Source organism: Bos indicus x Bos taurus, chromosome 7 (genome assembly GCF_003369695.1).
Source record: "Bos indicus x Bos taurus breed Angus x Brahman F1 hybrid chromosome 7, Bos_hybrid_MaternalHap_v2.0, whole genome shotgun sequence".
Taxonomy (NCBI): domain Eukaryota; kingdom Metazoa; phylum Chordata; class Mammalia; order Artiodactyla; family Bovidae; genus Bos; species Bos indicus x Bos taurus.
The window spans coordinates 42,852,145-42,877,822 of NC_040082.1; the positions used below are offsets into that span (position 1 = coordinate 42,852,145).

Consider the following 25,678-nt stretch of genomic DNA (forward strand, 5'->3'; position numbering starts at 1 on the left):
TTTAGCAGGCAATTCACTGAGGTAGGGAACATGAATTAACCATCTTTGAATTCAAAGCATTTCTAAGACAGGCTTACTAGTTGAGTGGATAAAGCACATGACTCTAAAACACTAACAGCCTTCTAAAACCAATAGAGTGCACTGCAACCTGGATTTCCTTACATTTGGTATTAGCATCCCCATTTTGCAAATGAGAATACAGAAACTCAGAGGAATTAAGTCCTTGGTAACAAGTAATAGTGCTAGGACAGCCTGACTCTAATGTCAAGATTCTAATAGTCATGATAACAGGCTGGTATGTGAGTGATTAGAAATTACAAATGAAATGCTGTCAGAGGTGGTAGAGTACTAAAAAGTTCCCAGAGCTGGGAATTATGAGACTTTGTTTCTAGGACCGACCACCCCACTTAGCTGTGTGACTTGAGGCAGGTCACTCTCCCTTTCTAGGCCTAGATTTCCCCATTTATAACCTGAGAAAATTGGACCAGTTCATATACAAGGGTCCCATGCATCTTCAGCTCTTATGAATTTTTCTCTCTTAATGGTTTCTTCTTACTTGCAGCCTACAGAATGTGTACTAGATGGAAACCAACTACCACACCGAACTACTAATTCTAGTTTAGATATTTGTAGTAAGATTTAAAGACAAATTCTTAATGCTTTCCTCAGAATTTATCTTAGGGAAGGAATTCTCTTTGGGCAAACACTTTGATGTGCAGCTTGAGGGAAAAAAATGAGACCCTGAGGGTATGGGTCTGTAGGAACATGAGTTATCCAAAAGATACCTAAACTTATAGGCATTAGAAAGGACCCAGACATCTGAGGGGCGGGAGTACAAAGTGGAGAGAGACCATAGAAAGAGAGAAAGAAAGACTGCTCTAGAGAAAAGGGAGGATCAGATAACGTGGCCTAGAGAATTTTGGGAATGAGAATATTTACTATTGAATTTTAGCTTGTTTTCCTTTTTCATAACTTTCATAAAATCTTCTGTATACACCAGAGCTTTGTGTGAGTAAATCTTTTTGATGGAAATTAAAAAAAAAAAAACAAAAAACTGTGGTCCATGTTCCCATTAGTGTGCTTTTACATAGACAGCTTGAGCAGGACAGTGAGATGCCCTTAGGGGATCAAACATAGTTATCCAGGTAAAGCACATGTGTACATGTGTGTGGAGGGGCGATTCACATCCTTGGCATAAACAATTGGCATAAACAATTTTCTAGTACATGCAACAGGTGTCTTGTTCTTTAAAATATCACTGTCTTGTGACAATTTTCTGACAGATGGAAATGACCTGAGGAAGTGTCTCTAATTTGCACAAAAGGAGCTTATGGTTTAGTGGTAGTTCTTAGTCTTAAACTGAACACATTCACAGAATAAAAAGCCAAAGTCAGAGGTGATCACAAAACTAGAAGGAGGTTCCTTAGGAAGGACAATACATTTTGCTCCATCTGGCAAAAGGAGTTTTTCATCAGTCACTCTTAAGTAGGTATTAGGGGACAGGATAATCTTTTCTGACATCTAAGTAACATAGGGACAAAGCAGTACTCGGTCACTCAACAGAAACCCTCTCCAATGCTACTTTCTACTTTCTGTATCAACACAGACTTGCTTGTGCCTTTACGTGAATCAGAGCTGGAATCAACACTGGTGTGCACAGCATTGCACTGGCATGCACAGAATTATCCAGGGGTGTAATCAATGCTATAACGAGGAAATTGTGGGTTGCCCAGGTGTAGAAGATACTTCAGCATTTTTCTCCCACCCCCAATTAAATTGTGAATAGTTCATAAGCTGCTCACTCTGCACATTTTCTGTGTTTGTGGACAAAGACAGAATTCTCAATTGCTTGTATACTCTTCTCTTTTATTGCTTGGTTTACAAGCAATCATATCACCCCACACAAACTATAATTTCCTCTTTGTTATCTTTGCTTCCTTCAGACAAACATGATTCACTGAAGAAATAATAATGAACCATTACCTTTGATGTAACAGCTGCCTGTTCGGTAAGAGACGGGAGTGTGCCAAGACAGGAGATTAATGTCACGTTAAAGAAAGCAGAGTAAATCTCACTTCTGGATGATGTGTGCATCCTGCAGTTTGCTGTTTACTTTTCCATATACTCATCTAAAAACTCTAATGATCTTTTTTCGGCACAGTGGTATGTAGAATCTCACCTATTATGAGGTCAACTGTAAACAATGATTTAATAATAACTACCATAAGAACTTCACTCCAGTAACTTATAATCATTGAGTTTTTCCATTCATTCACTTACTCAACCCACCTATTCTTCCATCTCTCTAGCCATCCACTTACACAATGTTTACTTAGTATCCACTGATGTGCAAGGCATGGTTTCAGAGTTTACAATACTTGGTGTGTATATGGTGATGAGGGTGTGTGACATGGTACTTGTCCCCTTGGAAGCCACTTTTCAACCTTCTCTACACCCTGGAATCACCAGGCATGTTCCTGTAAGCAGCTCCTCTGCCTCCTTTTTTTTTTTTTTGATCATTCCCGTTTTCTTTAGACCTTAATCATAAACAATCATAAACAATGAGATCATAAAACAACAGTTAACTTAGCTCCTGATTTCTGATTTACTAAATATACACAATACCTTACCTAACCTGTTGATTCCTTTCCTGGATTAGAATGAAGAATTAAGTAGTTAAACAATGACTGACTCTCAACGCCTAGCTTCCCCTCAGTTATGGCAGGTGGACCATGAGGGCAAGAGGACACCCAATTGCAGACAGACCATGTGAGCAAGACAGCATTCCAAAGATCAGGAGAAGTCAGCAGGTTTGCACACAATGGAAAGCTGATGAAGAATATTACCTCCTGCCCTAATGATGAACTGAGACAGTCTTTCCTATTTCCCTTTAAAAAACTGTTAATGGCTGAGCAGAATCTTTGCAGTTGGTCTCCTGAGAGAAGTCCACCATCTCTCCAGATTGCCAGCTTTTCTGAATAAAGTACAGTAGGTCCCCTACGTATGAACTTTCAAGGTGACAACTTTCAAAGCTGTGAATGTGCATCTGGTTCCAGCAGTGAACTGGAACCATCAATATCAGGTGCCATCAGTATCAGCTGTGTGTGAAATTGTAGCTTGCCCTCTGTTTCCTATTGCTGATGATCCTTCAGCTCTGCTATCTCTCACCTCCAGCAGTCAGTAACTCCTCCTGCCTGTTCACCCTATGACAACCCCGTATACCAGCTGTTGTACTATACTATTGAATGTTTCAAGGTACTGTAAAGTTAAAAATATTTTATTTTTTGTGTTTGTCTTTTATGTATTATTTGTGTGAAAAGTATTATAGACCTATTACAGTGCAGTACTATACAGGTGATTTTGATGGTTGGGTGCCTAAGCTAACTTTGTTGGACTTACAAATGTGCTCTCAGATTGGAACTTGTTTGTTTGTAGGGGTTTTTCTGTATCTTTCTTTTCTACTGAAACTTGCCCCTCAATTTATTGGTTGTTGAACTGTGAGTGTATGAACCTATGTTTGGTTATACCTAAACAATATCAACATTTGGGTTGTACCTGTAGAAACTTTAATTTAACTGTTTTGGAATAGGGACTAGGAATCAGAATTATTTTTCAACTCAAGTGCTTCTAATATGAAAATCGCTGGCTTAGTGTTTGCATCCCAGTAAGGGAGATAAATAAAAAACAAGTGAATAAATGAATAATAATTACACGATGCAAAAGGTCTTTAAGAACAGTGTTCTATGCTTTCTGGTTGGCTCCAGCAAATCTCTGTTTTTGAGATAAGTCCCAAAGGTTAGTAGATTGTGACTGAAAAGTAAACTTTGTTGATCTGCTTTTGTGCATTTTCCCATGCTCTGGCTGTATTTGTGATAACAGACATTTCCTCATTTGCCTCATTTCACTGAGGCAATGGCCAGAAAGATGAATCTGGGGCTTTTCCTGCTGTTGAAGGAGGACAGAATATACCACCCCAAAATATGCCTGTCTTGCATAAGGATTCTTTTTAGCTGATTATTTTTAAGAAACTGTAGACATAGGAAAAGCTCTGAAAACCAAGTAGAAGTTATCCTTCTGTAAGAGACATTCACATTTCTAAAGGAAATCTCCATTCATAAGGGGCATCTCTCCCTACACCAGGAGGAGAAGGATGATCAGATCCATGGAAACAGCACTTGGACCTGTGCGCTATTCGTCCACTAGACCTCATTCGTAGGGTCTGGTCAAGTGACAAAGCCTTCTGGAAAATCCTCCTAGGGTTTGCTTTTCATGGCCACAGAGGTGTCTAACTGTTATAACCAAAGAGAATTAGGTCTATTAGAAAAGCCACAGCAGTCAGTATACCTTACAGGTTAATCTTGCCCAGCAATAGGGTGCAGGCAGGAAGCAAGAGTTCAGTGGCAGCAGCCTGTGGTTATGAGGTAAAATCCATTCAACCCTCATGAAAAATAAGCACTGGCTGTGGCCTTCAGGGGAAGAAAACAATGTAACTCCTAAGGGTGTACTTCAACGGAGGGTCAAAAACTTATGGGATATGTAAAAATAAATGGGCAAAACAGTCAATGTGAAAATGAAAAAAATCCAAAACCTCATAAGAGTTTAGCTGTAATTTCATTTTCTTGCTAGAATTATGAGAGAGCCAGTGGGCCCGATTTTGATCCACATCCTTTCATAAGCGTGACCCTTGTCACCCGGGTGGTCAAGACCAGTGCCCATAATTGGTCCCATAGTAGTTTCTGTAGGTGAAAAAAGAAGGCTGGCTGGTGACATACTTGGCAGTCTTCACTTTACTCCAAGATGGCAGAGTAGAAGGACATATGCACATCTTCTCCTGTGAGAACTCCAAAACTGCAACTCAGTGCTGAACAACCATCGATAGGAGAATGTTGGATCCCACCAAAATAAGATACCCAAGTCCAAGGGCAAAGGAGAAGCCCCAGCAAGACAGTATGAGAGGCAAAATCACGTTTACAATCAAAACCCCGTACCCGTCAGAGATGCTTGACTCAAACAGAACCTGGTGTGCACCAGGACCCAGAGATTCCACAGAGACTGAGCCAGACCTGCCTTTCAGTGTTTGAGTGTCTCCTGTGGGGGCACGGAGCAGTGGTGGCTTGCCATGGGCACAGGGACTCTGGCTGCAGCAGACCTGGGAGGCCCGGCTTGTGGTGTAAATCCTCTTGGAGGAGGTTGCTGTTAGCATACATCACAGCAGGATCCTCTATGACCCACCTCCCAGAATATTGGAAATAAAAGCAAAAATAAACAAATGGGACCTAATTAAACTTAAAAGCTTCTGCACAACAAAGGAAACTATTAGCAAGGTGAAAAGGCAGCCTTCAGAATGGGAGAAAATAATAGCAAATGAAGCAACTGACAAACAACTAATCTCAAAAATATACAAGCAACTCCTACAGCTCAACTCCAAAAAAATAAATGACCCAATCAAAAAATGGGCCAAAGAACTAAATAGACATTTCTCCAAAGAAGACATACAGATGGCTAACAAACACATGAAAAGATGCTCAACATCACTCATTAGCAGAGAAATGCAAATCAAAACCACTATGAGGTACCATTTCACGCCAGTCAGAATGGCTGCGATCCAAAAGTCTACAAGCAATAAATGCTGGAGAGAGTGTGGAGAAAAGGGAACCCTCTTACACTGTTGGTGGGAATGCAAACTAGTACAGCCACTATGGAGAACAGTGTGGAGATTCCTTAAAAAACTGGAAATAGAACTACCTTATGATCCAGCAATCCCACTGCTGGGCATACACACTGAAGAAACCAGAAGGGAAAGAGACACGTGTACCCCAATGTTCATCGCAGCACTGTTTATAATAGCCAGGACATGGAAGCAACCTAGATGTCCATCAGCAGATGAATGGATAAGAAAGCAGTGGTACATATACACAATGGAGTATTACTCAGCCATTAAAAAGAATACATTTGAATCAGTTCTAATGAGGTGGATGAAACTGGAGCCTATTATACAGAGTGAAGTAAGCCAGAAAGAAAAACACCAGTACAGTATACTAACACATATATATGGAATTTAGAAAGATGGTAACAATAACCCTGTGTACGAGACAGCAAAAGAGACACTGATGTATAGAACAGTCTTATGGACTCTGTGGGAGAGGGAGAGGGTGGGGAGATTTGGGAGAATGGCATTGAAACATGTATAATATCATGTATGAAACGAGTCGCCAGTCCAGGTTCTATGCACGATACTGGATGCTTGGGGCTGGTGCACTGGGATGACCCAGAGGGAGGGTATGGGGAGGGAGGAGGGTTCAGGATGGGGAACACAGGTATACCTGTGGTGGATTCATTTCGATATTTGGCAAAACTAATACAATATTGTAAAGTTTAAAAATAAAATAAAATTAAAAAAAAAAGAAAGAAAATTGGATTAAAGATTTACTGAGCCTGGACCCAACCATCAGAACAGGACCCAGATTCCTCCACAGAGAGTCTGTCCCATCAGGGAGTTTCCATAAGCCTCTTTTCCTTATCCATTAAAGGGCAGACAGAATGAAAACCACAATCACAGAAAACTAACTAAATTTATCACATGGATCACAGCCTTGTCTCACTCAATGAAATTATGAGCCAAGCCATGTAGGACCACCCAAGGTGGACACATCATGGTGGAGAGTTCTGACAAGACGTGGTCCCCTGAAGCAGGGAATGGCAAAAAGTATTCAGCATTCTTGCCCTGAGAACCCCTGAACAGTATGCAAAGGCAAAAAGATATGATACTGAAAGATGAACTTGCCAGTTTGATAGATGCCCAATATGCTATGGGATAAGAGTGGAGAAATAGCTCCAGAAATAATGAAGAGATGGAGCTAAAGCAAAAACGATGCCCAGTTGTAGATGTAATTGGTGATGGAAGTAAAATATGATGCTGTAAAGAACAATATTGCATAGGAACCTGGTCCATGAATCAAGGTAAATTGGAAGTGGTCAAATAGGAGATGGCAAGAGTGAATATTGACATTTTCAGAATCAATGAACTAAAATGCACTGGGATAGACAAATTTAAATCAGTTGATCATTATATCTACTAATGTGGGCACAAATCCTGTAGAAGAAATGGAATAGCCCTAATAGTCAACAGAAGAGTCTGAAATGCAGTACTTGGGTGCAATCTCAAAAATGACAGAATGATCTCTGTTTGCTTCCAAGGCAAACCATTCAATATCACAGTAATCCAAGTCTATGCCCCAACCACTAATGCTGAAAGCTGAAGTTGAACAATTCTATGAAGACCTATAAGACCTTCAAGAACTAACACCCAAAAAAGATGACCTTTCCATCATAGGGGACTGGAATGCAAAAGTAGCAAGTCAAGAGATACCTGGAATAACAGGCAAACTTGGCCGTGGAGTACAAAATGAAGCAGGGCAAAGGATAACAGAGTTTTGCCAAGAGATTGCATTGATCATAGTAAACACCGTCTTCCATCAACACAAGAGATGACTCTATACCTGGACATCACCAGATGGTCAATACTGAAATCAGATTGATTATATTGTTTGCAGCTGAAGATGGAGAAACTCTAAACAGTCAGCAGAAACATGTCCAGGAGCTGACTCTGGCTCAGATCATGAACTCCTTATTGCAAAATTCAGACATAATTGAAGAAATTAGGGAAAACCACTAGACCATTCAGGTGTGGCCTAAATCAAATCCCTCATGATTATACAGTGGAAGTGAGAAAAGGATTCAAGGGATTATATCTGATAGAGTGATTGAAGAAATATGGATGGAGATTTGTGACATTGTATAGGAGGCAGTTATCAAGATCATCCCCAAGAAAAAGAAATGCAAAAAGGCAAAATGGTTGTCTGAGAAGGCTTTATAAATAGCTAAGAAAAGAAGAGAAGTGAAAGGAAAAGGAGAAGAGGAAAGATATACCCATTTGAATGCAGAGTTTCAAAGAATATCAAGAAGAGATAAGAAAGCCTTCTTCAGTGATCAATGCAAAGAATTAGAGGAAAACAACAGAATGGGAAAGAGTAGAGATCTCTTCAAGAAAATTAGAGACACCAAGGGAACGTTTCATGCAAAGATGGGCACAATAAAGGACAGAAACAGTATGGACCTAACAGAAGCAGAAGATATTAAGAAGAGGTGGCAAGAGTACACAGAAGAACTATACAAAAAAGATTTTTATGACCCGGATAACCACAATGGTGTGATCACTCACCTAGAGCCAGACATCCTGGAATGTGAAGTCAAGTGAGCCTTAGGAAGCGTCACAATGATCAAAGCTAGTGGAGGTAATGAAATTTCAGTTGAGCTATTTCAAATCCTAAAAGATGATGCTAGTAAAGTGCTGTACTCATGTCAGCAAATTTAGAACACTCAGCAGTGGCCACAGGACTGGAAAAGGTCAGTTTTCATTCCAATCCCAAAGAAAGGCAATGCCAAAGAATGTTCAAACTACTGCACAATTGCACTCATCTCACACACTAGCAAAGTAATGCTCAAAATTATCCAAGGTAGGCTTCAATAGTGCATGAACCAAGAAATTCTAGATGTTCAAGCTGAATTTAGAAAAGACAGAGGAACCAGAGATCAAATTGCCAACATCCACTGGATCATAGAAAAAGCAAGAGAGTTCCAGAAGAACATCTACTTCTGCTTTATTAACTATGCCAAAGCCTTTGACTGTGTGGATCACAACAAACTGTGGAAAATTCTTAAAGTGATGGGAATACCAGGCCACCTTACCTGCCTCCCGAGAAATCTGTATGCAGGTAAAGAAGCTAACAGTTAGAAGCAGACATGAAACAACAGACTGTTTCAAAATTGGGAAAGATGTACAACAAGGCTATATATTGTCACCCTGCTTATTTAACTTATATGCAGAGTACATCAAGCGAAATGCCACACTGGATGAAGCACAAGCTGGAGTAAAGATTGCCGGGAGAAATATCAATAACCTCAGATATGTAGATGACACCACCCTTAGGGCAAACAGTGAAGAGGAACTAAAGAGCCTCTTGATAAAAGTGAAAGAGGAGAGTGAAAACGTTGGCTTAAAACTCAACATTCAAAAAACTAAGATCATGGCATCCAGTCCCATCTCTTCATAGCAAACCAATGGGGAAACAGTGGAAACAGTGACAGACTTAATTTTGGGGGGCTCCAAAATCACTGCAGATGGTGACTGCAGCCATGAAATTAAAACACACTTGTTCCTTGGAAGAAAAGATATGACCAACCTAGACAACATATTAAAAAGCAGAGACATTACTTTGCTGACAAAGTATAATAGTCAAAGCTATGGATTTTCCAGTAGTTATGGATGTGAGAGTTGGATCATAAAAAAGCTGAGTGCTGAAGAATTGATGCTTTTGAACTATGGAGAGGACACTTGAGAGTCCCTTGGACTGCAAGGAGATCCAACCAGTCTATTCTAAAGGAAATCAGTCCTGAACATTCATTGAAAGGACTGATGCTGAAGCTGAAGATGCAATACTTTGGCCACCTAATGCACAGAGCTGACTCATTGGAGAAGACCCTGGTGCTGGGCAAGATTGAAGGCATGAGCAGAAGGGGATGACAGATTGCATCATCAACTCAATGGACATGAGTTTGAGCAAACTCCAGGACCTGGTACGGACAAGGAATTCTGGTGTGGTGCAGTCCATGGGGTCACTAAGCGTCAGACATGATAGAGAGACTGAACAACAACAAATATTGAGGGAAGGGGGTTGTACCTTCCCCTGTTCACTTAACTTAATCCCCACTTGGCTGAAGCTATGAGATTATGATGTGACATGAAGCAAAACTCTCTATACTTCATTAACTAAGAACTGACTTTAAACTTTGGAATGAATCCCTGAATTATTGAAGGCATTGTAATACTCCTCAAGCAGCAAGAGTAGGACATGTTTATTCCATTATGGTTGTGTGTCTCACAGATGGTCCTCACTGAGCAGCCCCGTCATCTGCAGGGGTGAGTAATCAGGAACCCATTGCCTCCTGCTCTTCATTGTAATCTCACTCATCATGCACATTTTACATACATCTGTATTCAAATACTGAAGGGCATTTTCTTCTTTTCCCAAAGAGCTTTCAATGAAGACCACAGGGAGAACCATAAATGAACAGACAGATGCATCATGTTAAGAAGGGTGTCAACTCATTCCTTTAATCAATACACAGTCAATATTTTCCATCATGAATAACTAATAAGTTTCTCAACTCCCTTCCTCAGATGTCATTGCAAAAATCTATCTGAGGAATGTCATCTGCACTTAATGAAGGGACAAGCATCGTAATTAAGTTTTAAGCTATTTCTTCAGCATGAAGTTGCCACGAAGTGTGAAATGACTATAATTCACATCTTTAAGACCCTGAATTTATTAGCATCTATTTTTTATTCAAGGTTAGGGGTATGTGCTTGGATTGTCAAAGGACTTCAAATTTGTCTGTGCTTTGTTATTCCAGAGTGAATGTGCCTGAGCTCAGATGCCAGGAAAGGAAAATTATCATTAATGAGTCAGGTTGTGTTTCTGAAAAAAATCCAAAGACCTGGAAACTCATCTTCCTTTGTGAATAGAAAGCAACCATGAAATAGAGAACTGGGTGAAAGAGGAATTTATTCCTCTATGAATTATGATAACTATGGTTGAGAAAATGAATAGGGATTGCAGGCTGGAGGCATCACGCTAAAGCAAAGTTCTACTGGAGTGTGACTGTAGCAGAACCTTGGGCAAAACAGAAATCTAAAATTTTGAAACATCCAAAAATTGTGAAAGAAAAAAGAATAGATTATTCTCCTTTGGAAATGACTTGGGATGAACAGAAGAAAGAAAGGCATGGGATAAATAAGCATATGGCCAAAATGAGAGACTCCAGGAGACTTTGATGGCTCTCCTTTACAAACAAAGGTAAAAGAGGCAGTTACTCATCGTTCTGCTGGCTGAGCACATAGTTTTGGAGGGAATGAATTTGTGATGATTCACCTAACCTACACCCCTTTGTGGGCAATGGCAAATGCGGAAGATATCTGAGCCAGTGCATCCAAAAATAAAGATGAGTAGGGGCTATATGAGTTTGTAACAGGAAGACCAGTAGAAGCCTGGGGTGTGCTAGACTTTGCCAGAGTGTGTGAAGTTTAAACTGAGAGTTAGCAAATGAATAGGATGATTCATAAAGAGCAGATAAGAATGTTTCAAGAAAAGAGACTAGCATGTACAGCTTCTAAGACACTGTCCAGGAAACCAAGAAAAGGAAGAATGGTTGTAGCCTGCAAATTGAGGAGGCTTCTGATTCAACAGCCAACTCAACACATATGTCTATCTCTGCTTGTTCTGGAAATGCTAACAAAACTGCAGTAAATGGACCAAAAAAGGCACAAATCCACAAAGATAAAGAAAAGCACTGAATAGGAGCAGAACATACCACTCCAAAATACATCCCTTCGGCATAAGGCTTATTTTAGGCTGATGATTTTTAAGAAACAGCAGACAAGGGAGAAGCTCTGAAAACCAAGCAGATGTTACTTTTCTATAAAGAGACATTTACATTTGTAACTAAAATCTCAATATGTAAGGGGTCTCCCTCTCTGTACCAGGTAAAGAAGGCTGAATTTCTAGAAACTCTTTTCAATGCAGAAGGCAATGACAAATCTGCATACAACCTTACCTTTGTTTACTGTGCTTTTCCTGATAATATGCCTGGTCTCCCCTGCACTCCTCATCCAAACCTTTTGTTTTTAGCTAGAGATGATATTTAAGGTGTTGGCTTGGGCCATTTCAGGGAGTTACTCAGTTTTTCTGGCTACCTCCCATGTATACAGGAAGTACACATGTCATTAAACTTTTTTCCCCCCCATATTAATCTTTCATCACCAGGGTGTCTGAGCCAAGAACTTATAGAGGGAAAATTACTTTTCCCTTCCCACAATTTTGGCAACCCAGGTGGAACTTTCTGAGATATCACGCTTGTTCTAGAGCCTGCGGATGAGATCCTGGAAAACTGGCAGAAGTAGGAGAAAACTAAGAATGTTTACCAAAGTCAGCTCTCCTGAATTTTGCTTTGCAGTGTTCTTTAGGTCAAGAGAGGAAAGTAAAAATGTCTTGCCTCTTCCTTTTCCAGTGTAGATTAGAAGGAGAAACTATTTGTGTGAATAAGTTCCTTGGGTATAGCAAGTTTGGTAAAGATTTACTACGGGAACTCCTGTTTTCCACTGGTTCTCTTCCTCCCATATGGTCATCTTTTCTTCTTGTCTCTGTCTTTTGTTTTACTTGTCATAAGGAGAAGTATAGGTACAAGGTTTTCCTTTCATCCTGTTCTATGTCTTGAGAGCCTGGCTTTGTGACGAGTGAGAATATTCCACTGGTCTCCACCAGCCAGAGGATGCATGTCCAGGCATGCTTCTGGACAACAGCTGAATAGACTGTGAATGCAAGAAGCAATATTCTCTTGGTTCAGTTGTGTTACTGAAACCAAACAGAACCCTGTGGGCACACCGCTCCCTCCAACACTCGTGCAGCAGTGGGGCAAGGTCCTGGCTCCTCCTGAAGGAACACACCTAAACACATTTTTGAGTTCTTCTGCAGGAAGTAAGGCCCTCAACCCAAGTGGAGCTGAGCACAGAGCACTGCTCTGTTACCTCACCACCAATCAATCAGAAGAAAGTCACACACCCTGCCTCTCTCATCCCAAATTTTGCCTATAAAAACCTCTTCCCGAAACATTAAGGAATTCAGGGTTTTTGAGCATGAGTCACTGATTCTCCTTGCTTGGCCCTGCAATAAATCTTTCTCTGCTGCAAACTCTGATGTTTTGATTTGTCTGGCCTTACTGTGTGGCAGGCACACAAACTTGTGTTTGATAACACCAGTTCTGGGGGGAAGGGTTGTCATAAGGGGTCCTCGTCCATAAGGGGCCTTCGCTATCTCAATTTTTATTGCTTTGTTAGTACAGACAAGTCCTATTCCAGTGCCACCTGTCTGTTGTCATGGATTAGCAGGCTTGTGACTTGAGGCTGCTCACATATTTATGGGAACCAGAGATGCTGTTTTCAGGGCACCATTCTTATTTGCCTGGGGCAGTGAAGGTCTTTGCAGAGGAAAAAACAAACACAACAAAGGATTGGAAGGAGGGTCAAGTGTAATTCAAGGTGAGAGGCTAGAGCCTTCATGTGGGGCCAGATCAACCACTTTAAGGTAGTGGGTCAATGTTTTTGCTTATCTTCAAGTCAGCGGGAGCCACTGAAGAACAGCAGACAAAGGAGTGACCTTTAGCACAACTAGGCACATAATTCAAGGCCAGGAAGTCAGGCAAATTTATTTAGTTCTTTCTAAGATGGTCTTAGTTTTATTTATGTTATGTTGGTTCTTGAACAACACAAGTTTGAACTGTATGGGTTCACTTATCTGTGGATATTTTTCATTAGTAAATACTATAGAATCATACAGTCTGTGATTGGTTGAATAAGCAGATATGGAGAGCCAACTATAAGTTATCTGTAGGTTAATCCCTGCATTGTTCAATGGTCAACTGTATATTCTATCAAACCATGGAAAATTCTAGATTAAGAAAACATACGACATCCACTGACTAGAGTTTTTTGTTCTTTATTTTACTTCTTAGATCTCAACTTATTTCAGGTAAAAACTATTTGTCAGTTTGTTCCTCTAAACTCTCATTACTCTTTGTTTTGAAAGGTTATAATTGGAGTAAAACAAGACTGGCTTCAAGCCAGGATCATGAAGGGTATAATTAAACAAGATTTTCTGTCTTTCCACCCAGCAGGGCAATACTACTGGGGGAAGGAAAGAGAGATCCAGAAGTAATTGTGTGTTTTTCAAGAATAATAGAACAATCTACTGGCACACACTTTACATAATAAATGGCAGCTCCTGACATTTTAATCAAAATAGAAACAATCATAAAGTCAGGATGCTCTGTGTTGAGGCAGAAGGGAGCCTCAACTCAGGAATTTTGGCAGATATATACACATGCCCAATCTGCTCTAAAAGGCAGAGAGCTTAGCACTTACTTTATGATGTCCTGCCTGCCCCGATGACATGGACAAAAGTGCAAATTTATATACCCCTCCCAGTTATGGTCTTATCTTTTGAACACTTTTTTTTTTTCATATTTTCACATTTTATAGTCTTAAGTTAAAAAGTTAAAGGATAGAATTTGAATTTTTAAAGAAACACACTTGTCTTAGATAATGATAATATGTCACACTGCCTCTCAAATTCAGACAAAAATGGGCTGGCCATTATAGGATGATCAGATGCCTCACTGCACAAGACTGATGACTCTAGCTTTCGTAGACAGTCCAGTAATGATTTTGAGAGAAAGTCTTGTGACATGTTTCAGTTATTAAGGCTTTTCCCCTCATATCTTATGGACTTAAAAGGATTAAAAATCCAGGACCAGTCTTGGCAAGCACGTTGAGAGCATCAGATCTAGATCATAATTCTAATCAACGCTCACTCAAAACTTGCAGATAAAGATGCTTTTGCTCATATCTAGTGGTCCCTACAAGACACAGAGGAAGACTTATAGCCTGGGAAGTTTGGTAAAGTCATGTAGCTACTTTGTGACTGGCATGATACCCTGTATTGCAAGCTGAAAGTGAAAATGTTAGTCGCTTAGTCATAACCAACTCTGTGACCCCATGGACTATAGCCTGCCAGGCTCCTCTGTCCATGGGATTCTCCAGGCAAGAATACTGGAGTGGGTTGCCATTCCCTTCTCCAAGGGATCTATCTTCCAGACTCAGGGATTGAATCTAGGTCTTCCACATTGCAGGCAGATTCTTTACCATTTGAGCTACCCAGAAAGCAAGTATTGCAAGCTGGCCAATGTAAAAAACCATGCTCATCCATGAAAACAAAAGGCATTTCTTTATGGTTCTTACCTGACTTAATTTTTCTCTTAATCTTATCCTTTTGGATTGTTGAGGAAAAAATTACTCTATTCTGGCGTCCTCTCTGTAAACGAGAAGTTTCAACTTTCTCATTAGGATAAATAATCAGTCTAAATTTTGTTCTCCCTCCTTCATATACCATTATGGATATGGCAGAAGTGGGCTTATGTGAGCATGTGGTGACAGGAACAGAGCAAGTTGAGATTCTAGGAGATGTTGCTTTGATCTGCAACAGGCTAGAACTTCATGCCTGAGTCCTCCCTGGATAAACTCTCTCTGGGCTCCCACAGGACCCACTGAACCAGGATTGAATGGTACTAGTAGACCCTGAGATCTGGGCAGGTATCTCATTGTGCCAAACTGGAATGTCTTCTTTGGTGCTCTCAGCCCCACTGCAGTGATGCTCCCCAGGACCAGCCAGCTCACATCATCAGTTAGCCAAATGCATTCCTTGACACAACACTACATAAACATTTCTACAAACTGCCTTTCCCCCACCTACCACCTCTGGAACTAAATGAGATTCCAGATTGCTGACCTAGGTCCCCTTTTCATCTCTTTCCAGTGGGTTATGGGATTGCCTTACAAGTTGGTTTCTTCCTGGAACCCCAAATGAAAATGCACAATGACCCTCTGGTTTTGACTTTCCATGCTGCTAATGCTAAGTCACTTCAGTCATGTCCGACTCTGTGTGACCCCATAGACGGCAGCCCACCAGGCTCCCCCGTCCCTGAGATTCTCCAGGCAAGAACACTAGAGTGGGTTGCCATTTCCTTCTCCAATGCCTGAAAGTGAAAAGTGAAAGTGAAGTTGCTCAGTTGTGTCCGACCCTCAGAGACCCCATGGACTGCAGCCCACCAGGCTCCTCCATCCATGGGATTTTCCAGGCAAGAGTACTGGAGTGGGGTGCCATTGCCTTGACTTTCCATAAACCCTACTTGGTTTCTTCCCTCCTTGACTCACGAAAGAAAGGTCATCAGGACACATATTTCACCACCTGCTTTTTGTACATTTCCTATCTTCTTCCCACAATTCACCAAAGACCAGAAGAGATGAACTTTCCTCATCTTCTTTCTGTCTGAATGGGACTCATCTATGTCTGAGCCTCAGTTTATCCTGTGATATCATCTGCCATCTATCATTCTCTGGCCTCTAATGATAGAATCATAATGTAGCAAGCAGATGAACACAGACTCATGGGTTTAATATCTTTAAGATGGACTATTTATCACAGAAATGAAACTGTTGATAAACAAGGCAAAAGGAAAGGTGAAGATACCTTAAATATCTCCTATCCTTTACCTCTTGTTGTTCTCCTTATGTATTCTAGGAGAAACATGGTGAAAAGGGTAACTGGAGAAAGACTGGGCATAAGGAGGAAAAGGGAAATATATATAGAAGAATTAAAACTCTAGTACTAATAGGAACAAACTAGAATAATTATTGGATGTTGGAATATAGGAGAAAGAGAAAGTGAGGAAGAAAAGGGACATATATATATATATACTGACTCATCTTGAAGATGCACAAGCTGTATTAGTTTTATGATTTTAAACCAGACAGTATTAAAGTCAAGTGTACCTCATTAAGCCCTGGCCTGTGGCTCTCAGATCTTATTTTTCTTGGCATGTACTATGAAATGTGTGAAGAGAAGAGTTGTAAGGTAGTCACAAGCATTTTTGGCAAAATGGAGAAAATACAATGACATGTTAATATAGTTAATTGAGATTGTCCTGTATTCAATTATGAGACTGTCTTTTATTCTGTCTTCTTACATCCTTTTCTTATATAAAATGCAGTTAATAGTAGATGGAAATACTCAATAGTTTTTTGCTTTTGTCTTTGAGAAATAATTGCTGGTTACCATGACTTGATGGAAACTTTTTATGGGTTGAAGAAATACTAAACTCTGGAAACTTCCATCTGATTTCTTGCACCCCTATGAGAGAGAGCTTCTTGAGGGTTCTCCAAATAGCTAACATGTATCAAAATAGTATTCACTGAACTTTTCCTCCATTGGAGGAACTGGGGCTAGGAGAACTCAAGACACTTGTCCAAGCAAGTCTGTCACAAAGCAGACAAACATAGGGGCCAAATTCAAAGCATAAGCTCTTCAGGGGAAAGGATAGGGAGTGTGGGATGGATGTGTACACATTGCTATATTTAAAATGGATAACCAACAAGGACCTATTGTATAGCACAGAGACCTCTGCTCAGTGTTATGTGGCAGCCTGGATGGGAGGGGATTTTGGGGGAGAATGGATACATGTATATGTATGGTTGAGTTCCTTTGCTGTCCACCAGAAACTATCACAACACTGCTAATTGGCTATCCTCCAAAACAAAATAAAAAGTTGAAAAAAGAAAAAGCACAGGTTCTTGACCAACAGGGACACTATTTCATCCTTATTCTATATTCTATGGCCCTGGAATAAGTAACTATGCTATTATCTGGTCTATTATATTTTTTTCATTTCTTTTTTGATTCACTTCAATATTTGTGCTATATGATCGAATAATTCTAAATCTAATACATGCAAAACAGAACTATAAAAATTAGTCTAAGTATATGAAGTTAGGGGGTACAAGAGAGGGAATAAGAAATAAAGAAAATTACAGAACATGTCTGCAAAATGTATAAAGGAAAAAATATATAAATTTCCTCCACAATGGTATTCCCTCATTGACCATGCACCATAGCTGAAAGCTCAATACACAGATCTTACCTCTTTGCTCCGCTCCCCACTCCCTCCAGCTCTTTCTTTGCATTTCTGTCTTTGTCTCAGTGTGTTTCTTTCCCTTTACCTGTGTGTGTATATATTTTTTTAAATCAGACTGTTGACCAATTATTTTTGGTATTGTGAATTTTGAAGAGGACAAAGAAGGGAAGAGGATTGCCAAGCCTCTAATTAAATGAACCCTAAAGCTCTGACAGACTGTTCTTGTCACTTAAATTTATAAACCACTGAGAGCCAATAAACACTTAGCTGGCTATAGACATTTAAAAATACAATTAAAGAAAAATCAGTTCATTTTTGTCAACTTGTGGAAGCTTTGCTAATCCTTGTTTCCCAATGAGACACACAAACTTTAAATTCACACATTTCCAAAGGAGTCAGATTTAGTACTTACCTGGTTAAAAAAAAAAAAAAAAAAGTGGCTTCCCTTATGGCTCAGCTGGTAAAGAATCCACCTGCAATGTGGGAGACCTGGGTTTGATCCCTGGGTTGGGAAGATCCCCTGGAGAAGGAAAAGGCTACCCACTCCAGTATCCTGGCCAGGAGAATTCCATGAACTGTATGGTCCATGGGGGTCTCAAAGAGTCGGACTTGACTGAGGGACTTTCAGTTTCACTTTGGTTAAGTGCATTATTTGGAGCCATAGATGTATTTTATAATTTTTCAGTTTTATCATTAAAATTCTGGTAATATCATGGAAAAAAATAAACAGTAACAAAACACCACCATACTTGGGACTGTAGAATGGGTTTGCTGTCACTGAAACTTTCATTTCTGAATTCAATTAAATACTGTTGAAGCTTGTAAAATTTTCAGTCTTTTGTGACCATATTTGAAACTGCATTCATGCAATTTTTTAAAGAACATAGTATTATAAGGAAATTACAGTCCCTTATGTTTGTAAATAACACAGTAACATTCTTGGGAGCTAGAGAAATAGGTTGGGATACTTTCCCCTATATTAAAAGGCTGTAGAGAACCACACTTTTTGATTTTTGAGATGTGTTTCTGCTTTTTTTTTATTCTGGAAACTAAAATGTTATTTCCTTTGTGAAGCTTATTTAACTCATTTAGGTAGGTTTTGTCATTCTCTGTGTTTCCTCTGATTTGGTTCATATACCTACCCCAGATCTTATTACCTAGTAATTTGAAGTTCCTTTCCATTTTATTTCCTTAACTATAAATTATTTGAGTATGCATTTAGCTCTACATTCAGAGTATTTAGCACATGCCTTGACTCTTAATAAAGTGTTAAAAAAAAACATTTGGTATGAACAAACTAAAAAGACAACCCACAGAATGGGAGAAAATATTTGCAAACAAAGTGACCAACAAGGGATTCATGTCCAAAATATACAGCGCACATATAGTTCTATATAAAAAAGAAATCCCCATCAGAAAATGGGCAGACTTCTCTGGTGGGACAGTGGATAGGTATCTGCCTGCCAATGCAGGGGACTCAGGTTTGATCCCTGGTCCGAGAAGATTCCACACGCTGCGGAGCAACTGAGTCTGGTGCCACAGCTACTAAGCCCCCACTATGAGCCCGCAGGTCACAGCCACTAAAGCCTGTGTGCCTAGAGCCTGTGCTCCACAGAAGAAAAGTCCCACAGTAAGTATGGAAAGAAAAGCAGTGAAAAACTCTAGCAGGGAGGAAGCTCCCATTCCTGTAGCTGAGAGTTGAGAGCTTATCGGAAGAAATGTCAGAGGCCTAAAATCTGCCTCTTATTTACAAACAAGCAAACAAACAAACAATAGACCAAACAAAATAAAACAAAAACTCTCCAACAGCCAAGAAAGGGGTTCTGAGGAAACAAACATTATCCCAACAGAAAAGGTATCTAAAATAGTTAGATTTTTTTTTTTTTTTTTTTTCATGTTTGATTGGCTGGGGAGCTGGGAAACACTGGATGGATATTTCAGTTTTACTTGTTTATCTGAGAAGTCAATCTAAGTATAAATAAAACTGTGACCTTTTAATTCAGTTTGTTTCCCATTAACAAGACCAAGAAAATCTGGGCATAGAATGTTATTTTTAAAGAAGAGAACAAAAATTCTTATTAGAAACATTCCAATTGAACTGTAGTGGGAGTTCTAAAGATGCACTCACTCACATTCCCACAAATAAATTTTCTGTTAAAATCCTTTGTGTGTATTTCTCAATCTATAAGACATTCAGGTGACTGCATCCTTTTAAACAAATCTTATATAAAATAAGATTATATGCATACAATGTTAATTTCATGATCATGAACTTCTTATTGCTTCTAATTGCAAAATTCAGACTCAAATTGAAGAAAGTAGAGAAAACCTCTGGGCCATTCATGTATGATGTAAATCAAATCCCTTGTGATTATACAGTGGAAATGACAAATAGATTCAAGGGATTAGATCTGAGAGACGGAGCGCCTGAAAACTATGGACAGAGATTTGTAACACTGTACAGGAGGTGGTGATCAAAAGCATCCCCAAGAAAAAGAAATGCAAGAAGGAAAAATAGTTTTCTGAAGAGGCCTTACGAACAGATGAGAAAAGAAGAGATGCTAAAGGCAAAGGAGAAACGGAAAGATATACATAAGTGAATATAGAGTTTCAAAAAATAGCAAGAAGAGACAAAGAGCCTTCTTAACTGAACAATGCAAAGAAATGGAGGAAAACAATAGAATGGGAAAGTCTAGAGATCTCTTAAAGAAAATTAGAGATACCAAGGGAACATTTCATGCAAAGATGAGTACAGTAAAGGACAGAAGTGGCAAGGACCTAACAGAAGAAGAAGAGATTTAAGAAGAAGTGTCAAGAATAATACACAGAACTGTTCAAAAAAGTCCTAATATCAGGATGACCATGATGGTGTGATCACTCACCTAGAGCCAGACATCCTCGAGTGTGAAGTCAAGGGGCCTTAGGAAGCAGTACTACAAACATAGCTAGTGGAGTTGATGGGATTCTAGCTATTCCAAATACTGAAAGATGATGCTGTGAAAGTGCTGCACTCAATATGCCAGCAAATTTGGAAAACTCAGCAGTGGCCACAGGACTGGAAAAAGTCAGTTTTCATTCCAATCCCAAAGAAAGGCAATGACAAAGAATGTTCAAACTACCACACAATTGCACTCATTTCACATGTTAGCAAGATAATACTCAAAATAGTTCAAGCTAGGCTTCATCAGTATATGAACCGAGAACTTCCAGATGTACAAGTCAGATTTAGAAAAGGCATAGAAACTAGAGATCAAACTGCCAATGTCTGTAGGCTCATAGAAAAAGCAAGAGAATTTCAGAAAAAAACATCTACTTCTGCTTCTGTGACTATGCTAAAATCTTTGATTGTGTGGATCACAAGAAACTGTGGAAAATTCTTAAAGAGAAGGGAATACTAGACCAGATTACCTGGCTCCTGAGAAACCTGTATGCAGGTTAAGAACCAACAGTTAGAACTGGACATGGAACAACGAACTGGTTCAAAATTGGGAAAGGAGTACATTAAGGCTGTATGCTGTCACTATGATTATTTAATTTATATGCAGAGTACATCGTGCAAAATGCCAGACTTGATGAATCACAAGCTGGAATCAACATTGCCAGGAGAAATATCAATAACCTCAGATATGCAGATACTACTACCCAAATGGCAGAAAGCAAAGAGGAACTAAAGAGCCTCTTGATGAAGGTGATAGAGGAAGTAAAAAAGCTGGTTTAAAACTCAATATCATAAAACTAAGATCATGGCATCTGATCCGATCACTTTGCAGCAAATAGATGGAGGGAAAAAATACAAACAGTGGCAGATTTAATTTTCTTGGGCTCCAAAATCACTGTGCATGATGATTGCAACCATGAAATGAAAAGACACTAGCTCATTGGAAAAAAAGCTATGACAAATGTAGATAGTATATTAAAAAGCAGAGACATCACTGTGCCCACAAAGTCCCTTTAGTCAAAGCTATAGTTTTTCTAGTAGTCATGTTCATATGTGAGAGTTGGTCCATAAAGAAAGCTGAGCACTGAAGAACTGATGCTTTCGAACTATGGTGCAGAAGACTCTTGAGAGTCCTTTGAACTGCAAGGAGATAAAACCAGTCAATCCTAAAGGAAATCAACTCTAAATATTCATTGGAATGACTGATGCTGAAGCTCCAATACTTTGGCTACTCATTGGAAAAGACCCTGAGGCTGGAAAAGATTGAGGGCAGGAGGAGAAGGGGGCGACAGAGGATGAGATGGTTGGATGGCATCACCGACTCAATGGACATGAGTTTGAGCAAACTCCAGGATATAGTGAAGGACAGAGAAGCCTGGTGTGCTGCAGTCCATGAGGTCACAAAGAGTCAGGCATGATTTAGTAACTGAACAAGGTAACAATATTAATTTCATAATTGTGATAAATTTATCATGAGTATGTTAGATGTTATCATTAGAGGACTATCAGGTGAAGGGTGCATGTGAATTGAATCATTTCCATGAATTTTGCAACTCTTCTTTAAATTTAAAGCTATTTATTAAAAAAATGAAAAATAATGTAAAGAGATTAGACATTTGAAGCAAGAAGTAACCTAGCTTTTTAGGGACAGCAGAGTTCTAAAATTAGCTCAAGGCCACACTGCAGGCTCGCAGTAGGTACCTGACTCAGCTCAGGGCTCTTTCCCCTCTATCCAGCTGCCACTAAGGAGTGACTGTTTCTGCTTCACCTGAACAGTTCACAGTGTGACCTGCTGGTACAAGTCCAGGGAACTCCCTTAGATCACTCTACTTTTCTATAACCAGAAAACACACCAGTGTTAGGTCAGTAAAACTGACCCAACTTTAAAGCCAGAGGTCAGAAGACTTAGTTAGCCAGTTCATTACCTATTTACTCAACATCCAAAGTCAATACCAGTCAATAACTGGGAGTAAAAATGCAGCACCATTAGATGGAAAATGTGAAACATTCACAGACACACTGGTCTGGGCTAATCTATCTGATTATTCTTTCAATTGGTCAGAGGTTCTGCCACACAGTGTCATTAAAAAAAAAAGTAATAAAAAATTTCGAGAAGAACAGAGGGGCCAAGTGATCACATTCTAGCCTCCTGATTCAGTTCAAGCTATTTCGCATCAACACAACCTAAACAGAGGCAAAAAAAAGACCAGTTTTAGGGATACATAGTAAAGAAGTCTTTTTATGCTTCCTGTAACAAAATGTTATTTCTAGCCACTATAGAATATGCTTATCATTTTAGAATAAATGATGAAAAGCAACAATGTCCTGAAAATTTTTATTTCATTGCACTAAACTTATGTTTACTTGTAAATTTTAGAGGTTTAATTTTTTAAGTCAAATGTCAAGGTTTCCAGAGGTTGTGTGCAGAGGACAGGAAGTGCATCCACATCTTCGTAGGAGCAAACACTCTGTCCTCAGGTCTTCAGGATATGGATCTCTACAGTGGGCTGATGCTCAGATATAGTTGTCTTTTAGTTGTTTGGTATGATTGTGTTTGTTTTTAACTATAGAAGGTTTATTTTCCTGTTTAAAGTAAAATTAGCCTAAATCCCTATTTCCTAAGTCTTCCAGTAATAGTTTGTTGCATAGAAAAAGTCTGTATGATATTTAGAGTTCAGCTTCTTTTAGACAGCACTTATCTTTGGGCTGATCACTGCAAATTAGTCACTAGTTGTATAAAAAACAGACAGACAAAAATTCCAACACCCTCCTCAAATAAAACTCCCCGCTCCTAAAGAGGACTGCAAAAAAAAGGGAACTGGGCCACCCATTAGTTTGGTTGAAAGAGTTCTTACATTATAGCCACAAGGATTCTGTGCATTTTCAGAGAATGAGCTCCCTCAGAGTTCTAAAATGCAGGTTTGGGGGTGCATTTGCTTAAAAGATTCTAGCTTTAGCACATTAACATGAAACACAGGATCTCATCAACACAGAGTCAGGCAACTTCTGGCCTCTAGAAGCCCTGCTGAAAAGTTATTCCAGTAAAACGTAAAACGTTGCAGTGTGGTGTGTAATTTAAAAAATACAGCCCATAGTACACGAGATTTTGCTAAGAAAAGGTTCTTACTCCCCACTAATTATCCTCTTTCATTGGCCTGATTTATTTCCCTATATTCATAAAGACTCACAGGCTTGGCAAGAATGCTATGGTTTTGTAATGAGGTGATATATTCTCCACTTACTGAGGATGTATTTCTGTTTCAGGAAACACCTGCTCCAATGCGGCTGCTGCTGTTTTAGCAAAATAGAGATCTTGGGATTGGTTGTCAAAGAGAAGATGTGACTTGTGCAACACAGTATATTTGCTTATAGTTGATGTCTTTATGAGAGAGTTATTCAGGGCTCTTTATGGTGATTTATGACTGGTCTTAATTAAAAGAAATATGAGAAATGAAGAAAGCTGATATTCACTGAATTCTTCATGGCTATAAGTCCATGGGGCTGGAGAAGACTTTTGAGAGTCCCTTTGACAGCAAAGAGATCAAACTAGTCAATCCTAAAGAAAATCTACCCTCAATACTCATTGGAAGGACTGTTGCTGAAGCGGAAGCTCCAATACTTCGGCCACCAGATGCGAAAAGCTGACTCATTGGAAAAGACCCTGATAATGGAAAAGGTTGAAGGTAAAAGGAAAAAGGGGCAGCAGAGGATTATATGGTGAGATAGCAGCACTGACTCAATGGACATGAATCTTGGCAAACTGTGGGAGTTAGAGGAGGACAGAGGAGCCTGGCATGCCACAGTCCATGAGGTCACAAAGAGTCAGACACAACTTTGTGACTAAACAACAACCTGAGCCCACAGTGAAACTTAAAGTTATATTTGTATCATCATACCATTTTATACGAGTTTCTTTAGGAGGGCTGGGGGTAGCTCTTGGGTGGTAGGAATGGTTTTTAGGTTATAGCTCTCTCTCTCTCTTTGTCCATCTTTATGTCTATCGTTCTTTTCGTTTTCCATAGTTGTTTGCCATAAGTACATGGCTCTGCAGAGCCCTTTTCTGCTAAAAGCAGCATGTTTATGGATATCTGATCAACACCAGTATATGGAATATCCACAGAACCCAGTCCTAGCACCAAATCATTCCAGAAAATAGCTTGTGTTTTATATATATATATATATATATATATATATATAAAGTATTGTATTTACTATTCAGCTTCTTTTAAACACCACACTTCTTTGGGCTGATTAGCACCAATTACTGACTAGTTCTCTAATATGAGAGGATTATCATATCACAAAATACATCATGAAATAAGCATTGCAAATGAATGAATCTTAAATCTTATTACAAGACTGGCAACCTCTTCCTCCAAACTCTCAACTTTTAGTACTCAGAAAAAATTTTCTCTTGGTTGTAACTTATCTTCACATCCTTTATAACCTCTCCCAGTTTATATACTCATGACACTATGACATCATAGGTATTTAAAATGGATCATCAATCAGTTGTACAGAGAGAGCAAATAGCCACTTAATCAATGCAAACCGTAGTCATAAGTTTACCTTAGTTCCTTGAAGGGATCTGCCCTGACATTAGGTGTCTCTATAGATTTAGGGAACACTGTGCCCTCTGCTCCTGCAAACAAAAGAAAAAAGCAAACAGAGGTTGGAGTGTTGGATGGGTCAGCACAATGAATGGAGTTAAATGCGGTGAATCCTTTATACAAACCAATACACACGTATCTGCCACTGGCTCTAGGGCATGTCTCTGTGCTAGGAGAGCATTGAATCAACTCATGCAAGCAGTCTTTGAAAAAACTAGTAACTTCTTTTGAATGTGTTCTTGCTGAGATCAGAGTAAGGTCATGAGGCAAATACCATGTCGACTTAAAAAAAAAGATGCCTAGAAATGGCATAGTCTGAATCTTGTCTCTCATAAAATATTAACAGTTGTCCAGCTGAAAGTGTTTTGAAAACCAGCAACTGGAACTCTGTTACTGCAGCACAGGGCACAAATCACATAACACATATAACAACTAAGCAGTGGGTTAGATGGTGGAGAATACTGTAAGACTATAAGGAATTTGCCTAATG

At 39.4% G+C, this 25,678-nt stretch overlaps 1 protein-coding gene across 2 annotated transcripts in view; it reads right to left on the minus strand.

Moving 5' to 3' along the window:
- SGCD (sarcoglycan delta) overlaps positions 1-25,678 on the minus strand; it is a 1,106,710-nt gene that overhangs the window by 91,366 nt on the left and 989,666 nt on the right. For both annotated transcript variants that reach the window (XM_027545855.1, XM_027545853.1), the window contains one exon: positions 25,148-25,220. In XM_027545855.1, the coding sequence (XP_027401656.1) occupies positions 25,148-25,220 (73 nt within the window). The remainder of the gene's footprint in view (positions 1-25,147; positions 25,221-25,678) is intronic.